At 43.8% G+C, this 21,935-nt stretch overlaps 1 protein-coding gene across 2 annotated transcripts in view; it reads right to left on the bottom strand.

Moving 5' to 3' along the window:
• Window positions 1-262: 262 nt before the first annotated feature.
• The window catches only part of LOC130369584 (amiloride-sensitive sodium channel subunit gamma-like), a 33,719-nt gene continuing 12,046 nt past the window's right edge, over window positions 263-21,935 (bottom strand). For both annotated transcript variants that reach the window (XM_056575003.1, XM_056575004.1), the window contains exons 5-10: window positions 16,792-16,912; window positions 16,614-16,686; window positions 16,335-16,392; window positions 3,316-3,374; window positions 1,905-1,980; window positions 263-965 (exon numbers count right to left, since the gene is read on the bottom strand). In XM_056575003.1, coding sequence (XP_056430978.1) covers window positions 627-965; window positions 1,905-1,980; window positions 3,316-3,374; window positions 16,335-16,392; window positions 16,614-16,686; window positions 16,792-16,912 — 726 coding nt within the window. In that variant the 3' untranslated portion in view covers window positions 263-626. The remainder of the gene's footprint in view (window positions 966-1,904; window positions 1,981-3,315; window positions 3,375-16,334; window positions 16,393-16,613; window positions 16,687-16,791; window positions 16,913-21,935) is intronic.

Below are 21,935 nucleotides of genomic sequence, written 5' to 3'. Positions count from 1 at the left end.
GCCATGCCCTTTTTTCATTAAAGGAATACTTTGTCCCTAGACATCTTATCCCCTATCCAAAGGATAGGGGATAAGATGTCTGATCATGTGGGTCCCGCTGCTGGGGACCCCCACAATCTTGGCTACGGCCCCCCAGACATCAAGTGCACAGAGCGAACTTCGTGATTCATGATGTTATGGCCATGCCCACTGGTGACATCGTGACCATGCCCCCCCCCCCCCCGAATGGGGGCGTGACATCAAAGCCTCCGGTGCTGCACCTGACACTCTAAACAAGTGCTGGGTGCCGCAGGGAGATCCTTTGGATAGGGGATAAGATGTCTAGGGGCAGAGTTCCCATTTAAGCTATACCTATTTTGTTGAGCAAAGCACTAATGTGTGTACAACACCCTAAAAATATGGTGAAGGTCTTTTTTGGCACAAAGTGCTCCAGTTTTTTGACACAGGCAGTTTTATTTATCTACCCCAATATTATTTTATACAGATTTTTTACATTTCTACAGACAGTATCTAGATTCCAGGTTCTCTGTGTGAGGGCTAGCTTGCGCAGTAATGATAGTATCCTTGGCAAACAAATTCTCAGAACAGAACATGTTTTAACTGTATTTCTAAAGCCAACTTGTAGCCTAAACACTGTAGATGGAATCATTTACTTTTTCACAGCTCTGGTAGGGGTTGTGCAAGGTTGTATCATCCTTAACGCTGTTACGGAGCAAGCTGGAGACATCTTCAACAGAATCCCACAAAAGGCAGTGATCAGAAGAAAGCGCAGGTGAATAAGATTTAGCCTGAGGGTCTGAGATAGTGTATGGATTCTGTGGACACTCTTCTTTCCGATTTGGGATGCAAATAATGACAAATGTCAATATATTTAGTATCAGTTCGAGAAACTCAGCCACCGTACAGACGGAGACCCCAATCCAAAGGCCCACTAGTCCTCCGATACTTGAGAACAGATCAACAAGCTGCAATAGAGATTGATACATGTTTCACATTCCTATTGTAGAACAACAAAGTAAGCCTTGTTGGTTAAATGGGCACTCTCATTAAAACTTTTTTTTTTTTTTTTTTTGCTATTGCACTCCTTATGGTAAATAAAAAATCTTTCTAATGTACTTTTGTTTTAAAAAAATTAAGTTTTCTGTGTTTTATTTGTGTTTAAAAAAGCTGCCACTAGGTGTCTCCCTACTTGTCCAGAGCACATTTTCCCCCATCTCTTGCACAGACTCCTGTTGGCCTGGCAGAAGTCCAAAATCAGGAAATGCAGTCTGGGTGGGGTGTGGGGTTTGCAGCTTTAGCCAATCATATCTCATCTCATACTTAACTTCATTAGGCTATGTGTAGCAGAGTGAGGGAGGAGGTTCTCCCCTGCTGGGGAACACCCCTTCCCAGTCTGTGAATCTGACTGAGACTGCAGCTGAAAATACAGAGCAATATAAAGGTAGAAAACTAAAAAATAATAAAAATAAAGGCAGAGGTTGGTTTATCATGATGGGGCAGTGAAATGGGAGGATTATAACATTTTACAAGATAATGAGAGGTACTCTTTAAGGTCATTTTTATATTTACAGACTGTGACACAATCTTGTCTTTACTCAACAAGGCTAGCAGGGTTAAAAATATCGTTATTGTGCAACCATGTCTGTACAGCCAGTGATGAGCTAAGAAAATGATGTAATTAACAGTTAGGTATCTGGTTTTAGTGTTTAGTTGGGATCAATGACATTTCCGATTATTCTATGATTCTTCTCTTCTATAAGGACTGATAAGTTCATCATATTTATCTCATGTCCTGCACCATGTCATAAATTTGGCGCAGGTACACAGTTTCCATCACACAAATTAGTAGTGTAAAAAGACGGGCACCTACACCACTCTTGATGAATTCCACCCATTGGCCTTACCTGCATTGAAGGAACTTCTTTTATTAGTTCATAATTTAGCTGCTGGTAATACACCACAACCTTTACTACATTGTCTCTAGCAAAAAGAAAACACAATAATTTAGCAATTTTCTACTTGTATCTTTTACTTTTTACACTTACATGGAGGGGGGTGAGTTTGAGTAGATATAATAAATATATAATACATTTTAACAAATAAACCACAGATGCTAGTAGGGGTCTCTTGATCCCCTTACATTTCAGCTCCAAGTGCCATAGAGGAGCTGCTGAGCTGCAGCATGCACACCTCATCCCTCCCCCACCCCTCCCACTGCTTCTATGACACTTGTGTTTGGAAGGGAAACATACATTTAACACTTTGTAAATAGCCATCAACTAAGATCTGCCCATATCTGCAGCTATGACCATGAAATTGAGCAGACCACTTCCCTTGAGTGCCCCTTATCCTGTTTATTTTTATTATTATTTTTATTCTAAGAAAAATTGCTTGGCATATGGACACTGTAGTAGTATATGGTTGGTTCATATAATCCTATAGATATCACAGTACCCAAACATTTGCTGTTGACATAACCAATAAACAGAGAACAAAACTCATTCATTTGTTGTGTAACCCAATGTGCAACCCATCATGTAAGAGGTAGAGCGCCTTCCATGCCATAGAAATGATTAATGTTCGATGACTCAAATAACTATCTGTTTTCCAAAACAACATGTTGTTACTTTGCCCTTGCCAGATGCTTTTATTAATAAATTCTATTTAGTCAAAACACTTCATAGTGAGACAGTCCATAAATCTATCAGTGGCTGACTTGTTCTGTCTTCTTCATCCTAGTCTACTGCTTACAGTGGTGCCATATTTTTATATTATACGAGAATCTTAGGTCACTAAGTAATAAAATCTGGACAGATCCATATATTTTAGTAAAATACAGTGAGGTCTACTGTGCTTCTAATGACAGATTTATCAGAATTAAGTAAACACAGTTTGTTAAGGTTAAAGTTTGGCTATATAGTATAAGGTTTTATTGTTAAGACTGTCTATGATAAAACCAGATTGAGAATGAAATAAGTGATACAACTCAGAAAAGCCTATTTATGTTCTCATATAGAGCTAACTAGATGCTGTAATAACAAGCTGTAATCTAAGGAATCAGCAAGGTACCAGCCAAAATTGGGTTATTCCATATCTCTGCTCCTAGTTTTTAAAAATGTAACAACCACATAAGATATTACAAAACTTCACATGTAATCCTAGTCTAACCCTGATCCTAGTTTAATCCTAGTCTTAACATTTCCTCCTTTCCCTAAAATTCTACCATCCTTACCAGCAGTCATGACATGAGTACAGTCAGTATATGGTGCATTAAACAGAATAGGATATGGGATAAATGATGATTTTTAGTCTTACCTAATAGTTTGAACGTCAAGGTGCCCTCTCCTACTTTCTAGACGCTTTGAGAAGGCATCCTAATAAAATATGAACTACATATATTGAGATCAGTTTTACAGACAATGACACGTATAAGTAACTATAGTTGCACTTTTTTTTTTTTTTTTTTAGATCTTTCTAAGGTACCTTCTCCTGAAATAGCTCAGGGCACTATTGTATTTAGTGGACCATGCATTCTACAGTTGTGGCCAAAATTTTGGTTTTCACAAAGTTGCCTACTTCAGAGTTTTTTTCTTTATCTTAAAATGGTACTCAGCCCCTAGACATCTTATCCCCTGTCCAAAGGATAGGGGATAAGATGTCTGATCATGGGGGGTCCTGCCACTTAGGACCCCGAGATCTCCGGGCTAGCAGTGGAACGTGGAAGATTGGAGCTTCCACGTTTGTGACATCATGCCCCCCTCCATTCACGCCTCCTCCCATAGACATGAATGGAGGGGGCGTGGCGGCTGTATTCGCCAGTCATCCGGCATGGAGAGGAGTTTGCTCCTTGCACCGGGTGACTGGGGTGACGTAGCAGAGATCGTGGGGGTCCCCAGCAGCGGGACCCCCATGATCAAACATCTTATCCCCTATCCTTTGCATAGGGGATAAGATGTTTTTCGGCATAGTACCCCTTTAATCAGATGACTGTATTTTTACTGTACAGTGTAAATACAGTTTTGAGCATTTCATAAGTTTTTAAACTTTTATTGACAAATATCAAGATTGTGCAAAAAATCTATATTTAGGGTGTTAACCCTTCTTTTTCAAGACTTCATACAGGATATCAGCTTCTGAATCAGATCCTGACTGATAAGTTTACTTTTGCCAAATCAGTGCTTGGAGTTTATCACAATTTCCGTGTCTTTGTTTGTCCGCCTGCTTTTTGAGGATTCACAACAGGTTCTAAGTAGGATTAGAGTAGTTTTCAGGCTGTGGACCCAAAATTTCCCATGTTTTGTTTACCAGGCCCGTCAGTTATCACTTTTGCACGATGGTGCTCCATCATGCTGGACTCTGTTAGTCACCAAATTGCTGGAACATTGGGAGAAGTTGCTCTAAGAATATGTTTAGATACCATTCTATATTCATGTTTATTCATGACAATGTTCTTAGGCAAAATTGTGAGTGAAAAACAAAAAAATTGTAACAGTCCTGCTAGGTTGAGGTTAAGAGAAGATAAGGAAGAAAAATGAGAAGAGAGAAAATATGTTCCATAAATTACAGTTTATTATACACTTAAAATACAATATAATGTCTTCTGCAGGGCCCTTCCATCAGACAAAGGATAGCAAATGAAAAAATACTATTAAAAATAATTACGAAAAAGTAAATAAAAAAATTGTATGGGAGATTGCTTCCCATTGGCATAAGGTCTCACTAGGAGGGCTGGAGATGTGAATTTAAAGTCCTTCCACCATATGTAGTAACAGGGGCGGACTGACAACACTCGGGGCCTCCGGACCAAAAAAAGGCAATGGCCCCTGCTAGTCTCTGCAGCTCGTCAGTCTTCTGCCATGCCCCTATTCCACCCAAAATCCACACACAATAAATAAAAATGTATATATGTAGGAAACACTTTAACATAGGTAAATTTCCATGACCAATAATACTGGTATACAAGGAGTAAATATAAACCACCACACTATAACTGGATAATACCGCCATACTGTACTGAATAAAACCACTATACACAGACCAGTATACTATACAGGATCTCTATACAATATAAGTGATTATATACAGGACCGTATGGCGGTAGATATCAGCTGCACAAAGGATGTGTATACCATACAAGTGATTACAGTTACATTTTGGGACTCACAATTACGTATTTTCTGATCAGCAATGTCCTCTTTCCTTTTCTTCTCCGTCCAGATAAGACCGCCATGTGGATCTCTTAACATCTGCAGGACAAACATGTCAGACTTTGCATTTTTCCAGTGTCCTCCCTTCCTCTACACAATCTTTCCATGTATAGGCCCACACATCTCCTTGGTGTCCTGCACAGTAAAAGGGCAGGTAGGTAGGTAACCAGGTAAATAGGTAACTAGGTAAGTAGATCAGGAAGCCAGATATGTAGGTAGGTGACAAGCCAGGTAGGTAGGGGGCTAGCTAGGTAGTTAGGCAGCCATGTATGAAGGCCAGGTATGTGCATAGTTAGGTAGCTGGGTATGTAAGTAGTTAGATAGCCTGGTATGTAGGTAAGTAGTTAGGCATCAAGGTATAAAATTAGGTAGCCCCCCCCCTTCTCTGTAGGTATAGGCAGCAGAGTTAACCCCCCCTTCCCTTAGGTAAAGGCAGCAGAGTTAACCCCTCTCCTTCCCTGTAGGTATAGGCAGCAGAGTTACCCCCCCTTCCCCAAAGGTATAGGCAGTACAGTTAGCCCCCCACCCTTCCCCATAGGTATAGGTAGCAGACTTAACCCCTCATCCCCATAGGTATAGGCAGCAGAGTTAAATCCCCTTCCCAATAGGTATAGGAACAGAGTTAACACCCCTTTCTCCTTAGGTATAGGCAGCAGAGTCCCAACCCCCACCCTCTTTCTCCGTAGGTATAGGCAGAGTTAAACCTCCATCCCTGTTCCCCATAGGTATAGGCAGAGTTACCCCCCCTTCCCCATATATATAGGCAGAGTTACCCCTCCTCTTCCCCATTGGTATAAGCAGTTACCCCCCCCCCTCTTCCCCATTGGTATAGGCAGAGTTACCCCCCCCCCCTTCCCCATTGGTATAGGCAAAGTTACCCCCCTCTTCCCCATTGGTATAGGCAGAGTTGCCTCTCCCCTCTTCCCCATTGGTATAGGCAGGTACCCCCCCCCCCCACTTTCCCCATAGGGATAGGCAGAGTTACCCCCCCTTTCCTCCCCTTTCCCCATAGGTATAGGTAGAGTTACCCCCCTCTTTCCCATAGGTATAAGCAGGGAAACCCCCCTCTTTCCCATAGGTATATGCAGAGTTACACCCCCCTTTCCCATAGGTATATGCAGAGTTACACACACATTTCCCATAGGTATATCCAGAGTTACACCCCCCTCTTTCCCATAGGTATATGCAGAGTTACACACACCCACCCTCTTCCCATAGGTATATGCAGAGTTACACCCCCCCTTTCCCATTGGTATATGCAGAGTTACACTCCCCTTTCCCATAGGTATATGCAGAGTTACACCCCCCCCTGTCCCATAGGTATATGCAGAGTTGAAAAAATAAATGATGCTCACCTGATATCCCACACAGCGATCTCCTCAGCAGCAGGGGCCCGCATCTTCTCCCCTTCACAGTACAGGCGCTGATAAATGACATCATTGGCGCCTGTACTGCGTGCTGCGTGGGGGGCGGAGGTCACGTCTCCTCTGTGTAAGCTGCAGATGCGGCGCACACAGAGGGGACACCTTCTCCTGTGTGTGCATTTATCACGCATACAGGAGAAGGCAGCGCTGTCTGCTGGGGATCTGGGACGAGTGTCCCAGATCCTCAGTAGCGGCTGCAGGCCCTTAACCTGGCCGGGCCCTCGGACGATGTCCGATCGGACCGGCCGGTCAGGCTGCCACTTTGTAGTAACAGGATGATGTCTTTTTACTATAATATTTGATTACTTGCGATGTGGCAGTGTTTTCGGAATGCAATGGTTTACACCTTGTTCACACTGGTGTGGTGCCGTGCGGTGTCCGTTGCTGCCGTGGCGCCGTGCCTGCCGGGGGGGGGGGGGGGTGCGGCCCATGGACTAGTTTGAATGGCATTGGGGCCGCTCTGCCGGTGGGTCGTTCCCCCCTGTGGGCATTGGTGTCGCGGCGGTGGTGGTCGCCGCCCGGTGCTGCGCCATTTTATGCTAGGGACGTTAGAGACCCACTCTGGATAGGTGGCCTTGACGTGGCGAGTGGGCTTGTACTTTTTGATCAAAAATGTATACTAACAACCTGTTAGTTTTTGATATTATGCTGAGAAGCAATCAGATCGTTGGGGGAGATGTATCAATGTTGTTGTTGGTAGACATTTTTTGTAGATCATTTTGGTTGGTCTAAATTTGGAGCAATTTCTCCAAATGTATCAAACTTGTGCAAGCCCCATGATAAATTTCGTGCAATGGTCTAAATCTCCATAAAGTTCTATTTGTAGACCTGTTCTACACCTCACAGGAAAAGTGGTGTATCCTGGACGCTGGGCTTTTGTTCTATTGTTTTTCAGGATTCCACTGAGGTTTTTTTTTGTCCACCAGCAAAAACGCCTGAAAAACGGTCCCAGCTTTTCCTGCATTTTGGTAATTTTTCTTGGGGGAGATTTATCAAAAACTGTACAGAGGAAGAGTAGTGCAGTTGCCCATGGCAACCAATCAGATTGCTTCTTTACAAAAATGAAAGGAGCAATCTGATAGGTTGCTATGGGCAACTGCACCGCTCTTCCTCTACATAGGTTTTGATTAATCTCTCCCCTTGTGTTTTTTCTTGCATTTTTGCTGGTGTGCGGAAACAAACATTTTTGTACCCTGTGTGCATTTATTTCACTGCAGGTACTACTCCATGGGTCGGATGCAGAGCGCCCGCCCCACGGAGTGTAAGGAGGTAAGGAGTGATGTATAGCATATACATATACAGGATGCAGAGCGCCCGCCCCACGGAGTGTAAGGAGTGATGTACAGCATATACATATACAGGATGCAGAGCGCCCGCCCCACGGAGTGTAAGGAGGTAAGGAGTGATGTATAGCATATACATATACAGGATGCAGAGCGCCCGCCCCACGGAGTGTAAGGAGTGATGTACAGCATATACATATACAGGATGCAGAGCGCCCGCCCCACGGAGTGTAAGGAGTGATGTACAGCATATACATATACAGGATGCAGAGCGCCCGCCCCACGGAGTGTAAGGAGGTAAGGAGTGATGTACAGCATATACATATACAGGATGCAGAGCGCCCGCCCCACGGAGTGTAAGGAGGTAAGGAGTGATGTATAGCATATACATATACAGGGTGCAGAGCATCACTACTTACCTCCGCCCGCTGTACAGTATACAGGGGGCATAGTGTATCCATGTATACTATACAGGAGCCCAGCAAGGAAAGAGTTAACCCACACTGCAGCTCTGAGTTAAATCTTTGTGCACTCTCCTGTATATACAGCCATCTATAGATGACTGTATATACAGGATACAGTAGGCAGACAAGAACAGTTGGAGGCTCCCTGTTACACACTGCAGTATGGGCGCACTCACCAGGTGAGATCGCAAATGATGTCCTAACCTTTTTTTTTTCTCATTTCAGATACGTGAATGGGGAGGACTACGTCAGATTCAGTGTATTGCGATGATGACCAGCTTTTTTTAAATGTCAATAAAAGGTTTAATGAGGGCTGTGTGGGGAGTGTTTTTTTTTTTTTAAATACATTTTTTTTTCAATGCCTGGCTTAGCATTAGCCACAAAAACAGCTAGCACTAACCCCCAATTATTACCCCGTTACCCACCGCCACAGGGTTGCCGGGAAGAGCCAGTACCAACAGGCCTGGAGTGTCAAAAATAACGCTCCTGGCTGGGGTTATTTAGGTTGGGGAGAGCCAGTAACAATGGTCCTCGCCCACCCTGGTAACGTCAGGCTGTTGCTGATTGGTTGGTATCTGACTGACACTGAAAATATGGGGAACCACACACTTTTTTTTATTACAAAAAAAAACAACACATAGGCTTCCCCATATTTTCAGTGTCAATCAGACACCAACCAATCAGCAACAGCCTGACATTACCAGGATGGGCGAGGACCATTGTTACTGGCCCTCCCCAGCCTAAATAACCCCAGCCTGTTACCGCCTAGGCCAAGGAGCGCTATTTTTGATGCTCCGGGCCTGTTGGTAACGGCTCTTCCCGGCACCCCTGTGGCGGTGAGTATCAGGGTAATAATTGGGGGTTAGCGCTAGCTGTTTTCGGGGCTAACGCTAAGCCCAGCTTAGTAATAGATTCCGTCTACAAGACGGCTTCCACTACTAAGCCTGAAATTTCAATTATAAAAAACACAACACATGAAATAAAAAATGGATTTAAAAAAACACTCCCCCACAGCCCTCGTTAACCCTTTTATTGACATTAAAAAAATGCTAGTCATCATCACACTCCACCAAATCTCAGGTAGTCCTCTGCATTCACTTATCTGAAATGACAAGAAAATAAAAACACGAAAAATGGGTCAGTAAATTTTTGGCACTCTCCCCTGGGTAGAGCGCACATAATGCAGTGTGTTCCTAAAGAGGGAGCCTCCAATTGTTGCTAAACTACAACTCCCATCATGGGGGCTGTAGGTAAACAACAGCTGGAGTCTCCCTGTTTGGGAAGACACTGCCAAAAAGGCTCTGTTCCCATTATGCAAAACGCATAATGAGAACAGAGCCATACTTACCACCCTGGCTTCAGGCCTGGACTGTGAAGCTCCGCCCCCTAATGATGTCATCACTAGGGGGCAGGGGCGGAGAAGTTGCAAGGGGTCTCAAGAGTGAGACCCCTGAGATCCGTCAGTCTGCCCTTGGACTACTACTCCCATCATGGGAAATTTTGTGCAGTGCTGAGGGATGGCTCTTACACATCCCCCAGCTGCGAAACTGTATTGTGACTGTTAGGACTACTACTCCCATCATGGACAGACTCTGGCCATGATGGGAGTTGTAGTCCTCGGGCTGAAGGACAGATCGCAGCAGGTCATTCTCCAGAGACCCGCTGCGATCTGCATTTATTAACTTAAAAAGCCAGCGGCAACACTGCACTCCCCTCCCCCCCCTCCTCCTGTATACAGATGTCACGATTCATAATCCCCGCCGCCGGGAGAGGGGAGCTCTGATTGGTGGAAAGCTATTCACCACTATACACCAATCAGAGCTCCTGTCTTCTGGTGGGGATTATGAATTGTGACAGGTCTATACAGGGGAGCGAGTGGAGCCGCTTCTACAGTATATAATTGTTATGTGTACTGTACCCCCCCCCCCAGACTAATACTGACCCCTTCTATAGTGAGCGCTGGGACCGCTGTGTGATTGACAGGTCCCCAGCGCAAGTGTCCGGCCCCACTGACCTTTACATGTTATAAATCTTTATGATACACACTGTCCGTCCTCCTCTTCATTCTTCTCATACCGGAGACGCGCGGCTTCTGTATCATAGTCTATAGACAGAGCGCCCCCTCCCTGCCTCCACACTGCACAGGGCTGGGGCCAGACAACGGCAGGGGGCGCTCTGACTATAGTGAACGCAGAAGCCGCGCGTCTCCGGTATGAGAAGAATGAAGAGGAGGACGGGCAGTGTGTATCATAAAGATTTATAACATATAAAGGTCAGTGGGGCCGGACACTTGCGCTGGGGACCTGTCAATCACACAGCGGTCCCAGCGCTCACTATAGAAGGGGTCAGTATTAGTCTGGGGGGGGGGGGGGGTACAGTATACATAACAATTATATACTGTAGAACAATTATATACATTCGCTCCCCTGTATAGACCTGTCACAATTCATAATCCCCGCCAGAAGACAGGAGCTCTGATTGGTGTATAGTGGTGAATAGCTTTCCACCAATCAGAGCTCCCCTCTCCCGGAGGCGGGGATTATGAATCGTGACATCTGCATACTGGAGCCGGCGGCAGCGCAGTGGAGCCGCATATACCGCCGGCTTTTTAAGTTAATAAATGCAGATCGCAGCGGGTCTCTGGAGAATGACCTGCTGCGATCTGTCCTTCAGCCCCAGGACTACAACTCCCATCATGGACAGAGTCTGTCCATGATGGGAGTAGTAGTCCTAACAGTCACAATAGAGTCCCGCAGACAGGGGATGTGCGTCTCTCAGCGCTCCGGTACTACAACTACTCCCATTATGGGACAGATTCTGTCCCATGATGGGAGTAGTTGTAGTACTGCAGTGCTGAGAGACAGCTCCTGCATCCCCCACCTGCATCTTCCACCGTCTGCCATTTTCTACGGGTCCTTGCTAGCACTCTTAGGTTTAGACTACTTTTCTTGCAAAAAAGCGCAATTGCGCAAAAAAAAACCATCTACTTTTTTTTTGCGCAATTGATAAATACCAGTCCACTGGATTAGGTGGTGTACGGTAGACCAAACTGGTGACAACTTTAGAAAACTGTCCACCAAAAAAAACGCAGCTCTATGCAAAAAAAGCGCAGTTGCGCAAAATTTGTAGACGTGAAAAATGGTCTAAATGCAATGATACATGTCCCCCATTATACAAGATTGTAGATGTGCACCATGTCTGTTTTTCTACCCGAATTCACACTGTGATTTCTTTCCCCTCCTTTTTTTTTTTGTTTGAACATATGTTGCACTCTTCCCCACCCCCTCAGCCCAACCCTATATAAGTAGTAATTAGCTACACATGGGCCATTTCTTTCCTAGCAGCCTCCCAGTCGGCCCATGGACTGGTTTGAGTGGCATTGGGGCCGCTCTGCCGGTGGGTCGTTCCCCCCTGTGGGCATTGGTGTCACGGCGGTGGTGGTCGCCACCCGGTGCTGCGCCATTTTATGCTAGGGACGTTAGGGACCCACTCTGGATAGGTGGCCTTGACGTGGCGAGTGGGCTTGTACTTTTTGATCAAAAATGTATACTAACAACCTGTTAGTTTTTTATATTATGCTGAGAAGCAATCAGATCATTATACAAGATTGTAGATGTGCACCATGTCTGTTTTTCTACCCGAATTCATATATATATATATATATATATATATATATATATATATATATATATTTGCATTTCATCTCTGGCATAATCAGGAGGATATACACCCCTTCAATCCTCACTGCGAAAGAAGCGGAGCATGCGCTCCACAAAGCATCTTCTACTCCGCTGGCCAGCCAACATAGAAGATTAGGGGGACTCCAGTGCTGCATAGCGCACCTGCCCAGCACTTACATCTGAACCCCATCACACTCAAGATCTTCATTGCACATAGCCCTGCACCATCAGGGTACAGTGGGACTAAATCAGGGGGACTACAGCACTGATGAGCGCACCTGCCGGCACCCACTGACTATAATCTCCTGTCTGTAATGTGGCACGGCGCTGACCGAGCCATTGCATTGCAATAACACTGCCACATCGCAAGTAATCAAATATTATAGTGAAAAGACATCATTCTGTCATTGCATATGGAGAAGGACTTTAAATTCACATCTCCAGCCCTCCTAGTGAGACCTTATGCTAATGGGAAGCAATCTCCCATACAATCTTTTATTTACTTTTTAGTAATACTTTTTAGTAATATTTTTTCATTTACTATCCTATGTCTGATGCAAGGGCCCTGCAGAAGACATCATATTGTATTTTAAGTGTATAATAAACTGTAATTTATTGGACATATTTTCTCTCTTCTCATTTTGCTTCCTGATCTTCTCTCTTAACCTCAATCTAGCAGGACTGTTACAATTTTTTTTTAGTTTTTCTTGTATGTTTTTGACACATAGGGTAATGTGTATCACAGTATCCTCGGTTTATGTTTTGTTTTATGTTGAGCTCCGAACCAACATTACCTTGGATGAAAAGCAACCCCAAACATGAATGGTCTCAGCATACTGTTGGCATGACACAGGTCTCATTCTACCATATGTCCCAAATAGTCTGTTGGGGGCTTCATCAAAGAATATACCCCAGTCCTCTACAGTCCAAGCCTTGCACAGGGATAAAGTCATTTTCTCTGATGGAGCCCTCTTCAGATGTTTTGGAACATTTAAAAGAATGATTATATCCAGCTTGCCATGGCGGAATACAGAAGTCTTGAAAGAGAAAGATCAACATAAATATCTTTGGATAAACTTGATGTATGTGTCAATAAAAGTTTAAACACTTGTGAAATGCTTATAATTGTAGTTCAGTAACCATAGAAACATCTGACTATGGCTAGGTGTCCACATGCCCCTGCAGTTTTTGAGCCAAAGCCTGAAGTGCATTCAAAAGGAATAGGAAATGTAAAGGAAGGACTTCTACTTCTCCTTCCTACTGGATCCACTTCTGGCTTTGGCTCAAAAACTGCAGTGGCAGATATCCAAAAAAACGCCAGACACCTAGTCTAACAGATCTAAAATCGCTGAAGCATAAAACTTTATGAAAACCAAAATTTGTGTCAGACTCAAAACTTTTGTCCATGACTATACATGCACTTACTGGTAAGATCATACACAGACATTAAGAAGGCAATAATATATTTGTAGTTTTTCTTCCCATCAGGGCTTTATCATGTGATATAAGGCATTCACCCTTAGGCGCTACTTTCACACTTTTTTTCAAGTTTTTCACCAAATTTTTTACAAAAAATGTTTATGATATTTTTCACTTTGTGATATTCTGAATGTGTTTATTTTTCTGGAGTTTTTGAAAAGCTTATAAGGCTCCTTTCACATTGCGGTTAGTACCCGGCAGTGTGACAGCTGTTAGATGATAGCGAGAGAAAAATTTGTGCTTGCAACATATTTTTCTCCTGGTATCTTCCGGTGGAATAACTGCCGCAATAACGGATGTCAGGGAATCCAGAGAATCCCATTTAAGTGAATGAGATCCTCTGTTCCCATTATGCCTCCCATTGGGCTCCGTCACACTAACGGCCGTTAAAGGCAAAAAAAAGAGAGCCTTAACGCCTGTTTGTGGTGGAGCCCAGTAGCAGTGTGAAAGTAGCCTAAGAGAAAGCACCATACCCAAAGCATGCTTAAAAAAATCACCACTGACCCCCAAAAATCCTAAAAAATGCTAAAAAAACAAACAAACAAAACAAAAGATGTGTATGTAGATTTTAAAATATTTTGCCTCCAAGTTCAGGCTGTTGTGTTTTTGACCAAAAAAAAAGCTGTCAAAAGCAACAATAAAAATATTATTAATCAAACAATGTGTGTGAATCTTCTACAGGTCTTATATTCATTAAATATGGTTATCAAATATTTTAATAAAGCCCATAAGCTTTACTGGACCAAATATACTGTCTACCATGCTTTTGTGTCCCACAATAAAACCATTTACAAGCATATAATGGACCAAATACTGTATAGCCAATAGTAGACTGTGTTTGGCCTTTTAAAGCATTTGATTAGGCTTGAATGTACATGGTATATGGGGGAATACTTTTTTTTGACAGTATCCTGACATATACACATGGTGGACACTTAATACATAATGCAAATAGGGCCTAACTGCTCCTTTTTTATTTATTTTTATTTCATTATTGTTATGTGACGGGGACGGGAATCAGGGGGACACAAGAATAAAGGCGGGTAGAAATAATTGGGAAGATACCAAAGGTCTAAAATGGGGAAAAAAGGAAAGAAAAGAGAGAGAAAGGGAAGGGAAAGAGAAAAAAAACTGAACTGATATGGTATAATGGAAATAGTAACAGAATGGGAAGGTGTTGTCCCTCTGCCTCCCGCCCACCCAGTAAGGGGAGATATGTCATAAGGAAGAAAGGTGAGGTTAGGGGAGGGGGGTGGGGAAAAAGATACAATCTTGAAATTCAATGTATAAAATGTTATTTATTAAAATGTAAATGATACATTTTTTTCAATAAAGGAATGTTAAAAAAAAAACTGTGAGAGGGGATGTCGGTTCACAGAAGGGGTAAAAACATGTAAAACATAACGTTTAATCGTGCTATTTAAAACAACAGAATCCCCACTGACATACAAACAACAAGGAGATAGGTCAAGGAGGCCCAGAGGCCACAACTAGCGATGATAGTTGGAGTCAAACAGTTCAGTGGCCTGAATAGAGACAAAGTGGGGTGACCGGGAAAAATGTAAATACCTACCTGTTTAAACTGTCAATACCAACCACCCAATACTCATTTGTATTTTGAAAGATATGTTGCCTTTGGCGCATGCGTACTGTCTCACCAGCATCGCCTAGCAACGCAGGACGCTCCGCTCCGTAGCACAGACGCGCCCCCGGAAGTGACGCCGACACACCGCTGTGGCGCCGGCACCCGGAAGTGGCGCGCGCATGATTGAGCGTGGAAGCAGCCTGTTCGGTAAGTGCTATTTAAGGATCCCAGGTTCACTGATGTGACCGACGGGATACAGACGCCATAACCGCGCACTCTGCCACTGCAGTTCCCGACATCTCGCCGACCGCCATTGTGGTCACGTGAGTCAAACCCAGTAGCAGGGCTCTGCTCTGGGTAACCAGCACACCTATTTCACCTTGTCCCTTGGTTATGCTCTAAGGGAATTGTGTTTATCTTTGTGGACTATGTTCACGTGTTGGTTCTAATTAGTGCACTTTATTATTACTATTGTTGCACGTTATTGGCCTATGAATTTTTTGCTTGCACCTTATTTTCTTGTTGCACCTTATGTATTATTGTTTACATTTGGTAACGCAGTATTGACCAAACTTTTTGTTTGCCCTGGAGCCCCTGATGAACCCATTAACTTGGGGGAAACGCGTTGGGCGGGCTATACACTTGTTCTAGTTTAGGGGCTGACCAAGGGATAGATCGGGGCAGGGGTCGTCCTTTCAAGGACGAGTGCCCCGACAGCTCCCTGAGCGAGCAGGGCTAGTGGGCACAACATCTCCCCTGGCAGGGTATACTAGGGTTATAGCCCCACCCCATCTGGTCTCTACATTTTTCCCGGTCACCCCACTTTGTCTCTATTCAGGCCACTGAACTGTTTGACTCCAACTATCATCGCTAGTTGTGGCCTCTGGGCCTCCTTGACCTATCTCCTTGTTGTTTGTATGTCAGTGGGGATTCTGTTGTTTTAAATAGCACAATTAAATGTTATGTTTTACATGTTTTTACCCCTTCTGTGAACCGATATTTCTAGCAGGGTATTGATTTTGCTTTATCTGTGAAGTTGTGAGAGGGGATGGACTCTATTAGGAGTGAAGTCATGGACTCTCTTAGATGTCTACTACATTAGTAGTTATGCTAATGAACCAAAGTTATTAATGAATGAACCTAATGTTGAGTATATTGAGTCGCTTAGATCAAGTAGCAGTTATCTGTCTACAGTCATTGAAGGAAACTTACCAGGTAGGTATTGCTGGGCCATTGGGAGGAAGACAGAGTAAGTTCAAAAATCTCCTCACTAGTAACAAAAATACAGAACACAGATTATATAGCAAGGCAAACTAGAACTGGCCATGTTTTGTATATTCTAAAAATAAATCCTGTATGTTGTATTCTATTCTTTCCTCTTGCCATATACTTTCTGTACATACTGTACTTTGCATTCAATAACTGGCAAAATTACAGAGATATGTCAATGCTGTAAATAATATGAGGGATCTTGTCCTAGGTGATACTTACTCACACTGAAGAGGACAGTGACATTTGAGTTGGTCGTGGGATAGTTTATATTCATACTTCACCACACAGTTATCTGGGAAGAGAAAGTACCATTTCAGGTCTCCGGGTGGTCTTTGGCATGAGTTATGTAACCTAGTAAAGCTGTAGTGTTGCGGTATATCAATATATATATACTTACTCACAGAAGGCTCACTGATGTTACACAGAGGTACATCCAACCCGGGGGGTGCTGGGAATTCCCACACTCTGCAGCCACAATTTTTGATCATTTTGGTCTGAGCACAACTCTTCATGCAGGCCTGGGGACAAGTGCAAATGATATACACAATTGTATGACATATACAACTAGACTTCAAACATACAAATATGCTTTTAGCAGGATTTATGGCTTCCTTCTTCTCCAGATCTGAACAGTGATAGTAACTCATGTTCCAAGAGACCTCCGGTTTGTACTTTGACAGATTAATAAGAATTGATAGTTAGAATTGTTTGCTTATCCTGGGTCATTTCTTGCCTGACTATTCTGAAAAGGAAAGTAGGTAAAAAGACTGTATACAAAAAATGGCTTCTTTATGTTTCTACTAAATATTTACAACAATTATTTGAATGTTATTTTATGCATAACATACCATAAAACAGCAAATATCGTGAAATCAGAAGTCATTACTGTTAGGCTAAACTGGAACTCGCCTTTAACCAGCAGCCATTAAATGTATTTATCATGCTGTTATACTTACATAATGGCCTCTGCTTACAAATATGTTCAAACAAGCATTTAACAATATTCTGAACAAAAAAAAAACATGATACCTATCGTGAGAGCACCAACACCAGAGCAACCATCAACCACTAACCTGATGCCCACCATTGGTTGATGGTTGCTCTGGTGCTGGTGCTCTCTCTATAAGCTGTCGATGATTGGCAGAAGAGGTGATGACAATGAGTGAGGAGGAATAGTGACAAATGCTTGTATCTGCAGAGGCCAAGAAAGCTATTCAAGGGATATTCCATTAATATTAGATAGGTGCAGAAGGGGTTTTTCCATACCGCTTTGTGACATGGTAGCCACATCTAAGTGTAGAGTAATAGAAGAAGGGGTTTGTATGAACAGGTATTAGGGAACAGTTTTTCTTCATCGGTGCATCAGCGTATCTTTTTTTTTTTGCTGCACTGTGGTATATGCTTGGCATTTCTAGGAAAGTATCTAGTACTGATAAGGTGTAGTCTGTGCGTTGCATTGTGGCATTTGGGTCACACTGCTAGGGTTAATATTGGAAATGCATGGTGGTATTTGTTGTGCAGCGCTATGTTGGTAAAATGAGCTCTGCATAGTAGTATTTGTAACTGCTATGAAGAGTTAGGATGGGCACTACACTGTAGTACATGTTCACAAGTGAGGCCCTGGCATTGCCATGGATTGGCTGTAGAGGCCAATGTAGAGAAATTTGAGAATGCCAGGTCTATAGAATTTACTCACATCACATGTATTCAATATAAATGCTGATCAAACTGAATACTACTGGAATACATCTGCTATCCTGAAGGAATAAGATACTGCACCCAGTGGCGGATCCAGGGGGGGGGGGGCAACGGGGCAATTTCCCCCCCCCCCCCCCGAGATTGCTGCCCCCCGCCCCTTAGAATGGTGGAGCCGAAGCTGTAAGCTTCCGCTCCACCATTCACTAACCCTGGCTGTCACACGCTGTGAGTACACAGAGTGTGAGCTGCGGGGACGCGATCCTCTGCAGGCCGGCGCGATGACGTCACATCATCGCGCCGGCGCCCGGAAATCTCGTCCCCGCGGCCAGCATACAGTAAGTACTAAGAGTATGCTCAGGGCCCAGGGGATTTGGGGGACCGAATATGTTCCACTGTTAAGGGCACTGTAGGGGGGGGGAAGAGAAAGGGGAATTCTTAATGTGAGGTGCTGCAGGGCAAAGCACTGGGGGCACTATATGTTAAGAGCACATGACAGGGGGGCCCCCTGTGCTGTGCCCCTCACATATAATGGGGGTATTATATGTGTGGGGCACAGCACCGGGGGCATTATATGATATAATTCCCCCTGTGCTGTGCCCCACACATAATTCCCCCTGTGCTGTGCCCCACACATATAATGCCCCCTGTGCTGTGCCCCACACATATAATGCCCCCTGTGCCCCACACATATAATGCCCACTGTGCTGTGCCCACACATATAAATTATATGTGTGGGGGGCACAGCACAGGGGGTATTAAATGTGTGGGGCACAGCACAGGGGGTATTATATGTGTGGGGCACAGCACAGGGGGCATTATATGATATAATGCCCCCTGTGCTGTGCCCCACATATAATTCCCCCTGTGCTGTGCCCCACACATATAATGCCCCCTGTGCTGTGCCCCACACATATAATGCCCCCTGTGCTGTGCCCCACACATAATGTCCCCTGTGCTGTTCCCCTCACACATAATGCCCGTGCTGTGCACCACACATATAATGCCCCCTGTGCTGTGCCCCACACATATAATGCCCCTGTGCTCCTCACAAATAATGCCCCCATCATGCGGCCCTCATATATAATGCCCCCATCCTGTGCCCCTCATATATAATGCGCCATCATGCGCCCCTCACATATAATGCCCCCTGTCCTGTGCCCCTCACATATAATGCTCCTGTCATGTGCCCCAAACATATAATGCCCCCTGTGCTGTGCCCCTCACATATAATGCCCCCTGACTGGACAGGACAGGGGGCATTATATGTGAGGGGCGCATGATGGGGGCATTATATGTGAGGGGCAAAGAACGGGGGCATTATATGTGAAGGGCACAGCACGGGGCATTATATGTGAGGGGTGCATGATGGGGGCATTATATGTGAGGGGCAAAGAACGGGGGAATTATATGTGAAGGGCACAGCACAGGGGGCATTATATGTGTGGAGCATATGACAGGAGCATTATATGTGAGGGGCACAGCATGGGGGGCATTATATGTGAGGGGCACAGCACAGGGGGCATTATATGTGAGGGGAACAGCACAGGGGACATTATATGTGAGGGGCACAGCACAAGGGGCTTTATATGTGAGGGGCACAGCACAGGGGGCATTATATGTGAGGGACGCATGATGGGGGCATTATATGTGAGGGGCAAAGAATGGGCAATTATATGTGAAGGGCACAGCACAGAGGGCAATATATGTTAGGGGCACAGGGTATTATTATGTGGGGGGAACCGGACGGGTCATAATTATGACATGTAGGGGCACAAGATGGGGCATTATTACTATATGTGAAGGCACAGAGTGTTCTGCATTTCAGAAGTATATTGTAGATTATGAGGAATTTCTGGGGTGGTACATTTTTTTATGGGCCACAATACATTTGGGTATTTTATTCAGAGGGTGCACTGCACAGCAAGTTATATTCAGAGAGTGCAGTGTGTGGTAGTATTAAATTTAGAGGGTACAGTGTGTGGTAGTATTATATTCAGAGAGTGCAGTGTGTGGTAGTATTATATACAGAGGGTACAGTGTGTGGTAGTATTCTATTCAGAGAGTGCAGTGTGTGATAGTATTATATTTAGAGGGTGCAGTGTGTGATAGTATTATATTTAGAGGGTGCAGTGTGTGGTAGTATTATATTCAGAGAGTACAGTGTTTGGTAGTATTATATACAGAGGGTACAGTGTGTGGTAGTATTCTATTCAGAGAGTGCAGTGTGTGGTAGTATTAAATTTAGAGGGCACAGTGTGTGGTAGTATTATATTCAGAGAGTGCAGTGTGTGGTAGTCTATTCAGAGAGTGCAGTGTGTGGTAGTATTAAATTTAGAGGGCACAGTGTGGTAGTATTATATTCAGAAAGTGCAGTGTGTGGTAGTATTATATTCAGAGGGTGCAGTGTTTGCTAGTATTACATTTAGAGGGCACAGTGTGTGGTAGTGTTATATTCAGAGGGTACAGTATGTGGTAGTATTATATTTAGATGGCGCAGTGTGTGGTAGTATTATATTCAGAGGGTACGGTGTGTGATAGTATTATATTCAGAGGGTACGGTGTGTGGCGGTATTATATTCAGAGGGTACAGTGTGTTGTATATTCAGGGGGTACAGTGTGTCAGAATTATATTCAGAAGGTATGTGCCAGTATTATATTCAAAGAATACAGTGTTTGGCAGTATTATAATAATTATTGTTTTCATATAGAGGATCAGAATCCGCTGACATAGTGAGGAGACGTCTGGGCATCAAGTTCTGCAGAGAGAGCATTTAGCTGGAACAAGTCCTGGCGGTATGTACCATCTGAATTAGATAAGGAAAGACTATAGAGAAGACGTCACCTGTAGTCACTGATGTAATTCTGTATCCTCCTGTGTGTGTCCCATCAGAGCTGTAGTCACTGAACAAGTTCTGCAGTAATGATGGGTGAAATAACAACTCCCAGCATCCCCTTACCACTACTTAGGTCATACTGGGAGCTGTAGTTTTAAATGGTAAAAACTTCTTTAGCACTTTCCCATTCTGTGGCGATTGGTATATTTGATAATTATTCTGACATGTGAACATGGCCTAAGAGTCTTAAACAAGGTTAGGACTGTATGATACATTTAATAATATTGTAAGTTCCGTAAGCAACACCTTGTTTTCTGTCCGCCAACACAAAATACTCTAATAGTGCCCCTCCCGAGACTCAACTCTGGATCCGCCCCTGACTGCACCTCTATGTGTACTGCTACTGTAGTGGATTAGTATGTACTAATATAAATACTTATACTAAAATGTCTTTTTTCCTAAATTGCATTGTTTATCCTTGCTGAAGCACAACTGCACTCTCCTCCCCCCACCTGTTTGCTCCCTTCCTCCATGACATCCCAGATTGGAATGTGGCAGAGATAAGAAATACGTAAAAGGAGTTTTAACCAATTAGCTGCTTTTCACACCCAATTCACATAACCTCCTGCACACAGCAATGTATAACCGTATAAACCCCCCCTGTAGTTTCCTTCTGGCTTAGTAAAGAAAGTATCATCTCTGCTAACAGGTGACTCGGTGGTCTTTCCTAGCCTGTGCACCGCTTCTGATAAAACTAATCAGGAAGGGAGCAGATCTTCACGGGGTACAACCAGGATCCATTTCACTACTATAAATCATGCTGAATTAAGCTATCACAAAATATTAAGACTCTTAAAGGGGATTCTTATTTTACCATCCATGGGATAGGGTATAACTAGTGGATCATTAGGGGTTTGACCCCAGCCAATCCTGAGAATATAGGAAAATTGTGGCCCAGGATAAACAGAATGCACCAGTTCAATTTTCCTGCGTTCTAAGGATCAGCGAA

The sequence above is a fragment of the Hyla sarda genome, chromosome 4, assembly GCF_029499605.1.
Source record: "Hyla sarda isolate aHylSar1 chromosome 4, aHylSar1.hap1, whole genome shotgun sequence".
NCBI classification, from domain to species: Eukaryota; Metazoa; Chordata; class Amphibia; order Anura; family Hylidae; genus Hyla; species Hyla sarda.
Note: the sequence above shows the minus strand (reverse complement) of the source record. Positions and strands in the feature narration are given on the sequence as shown.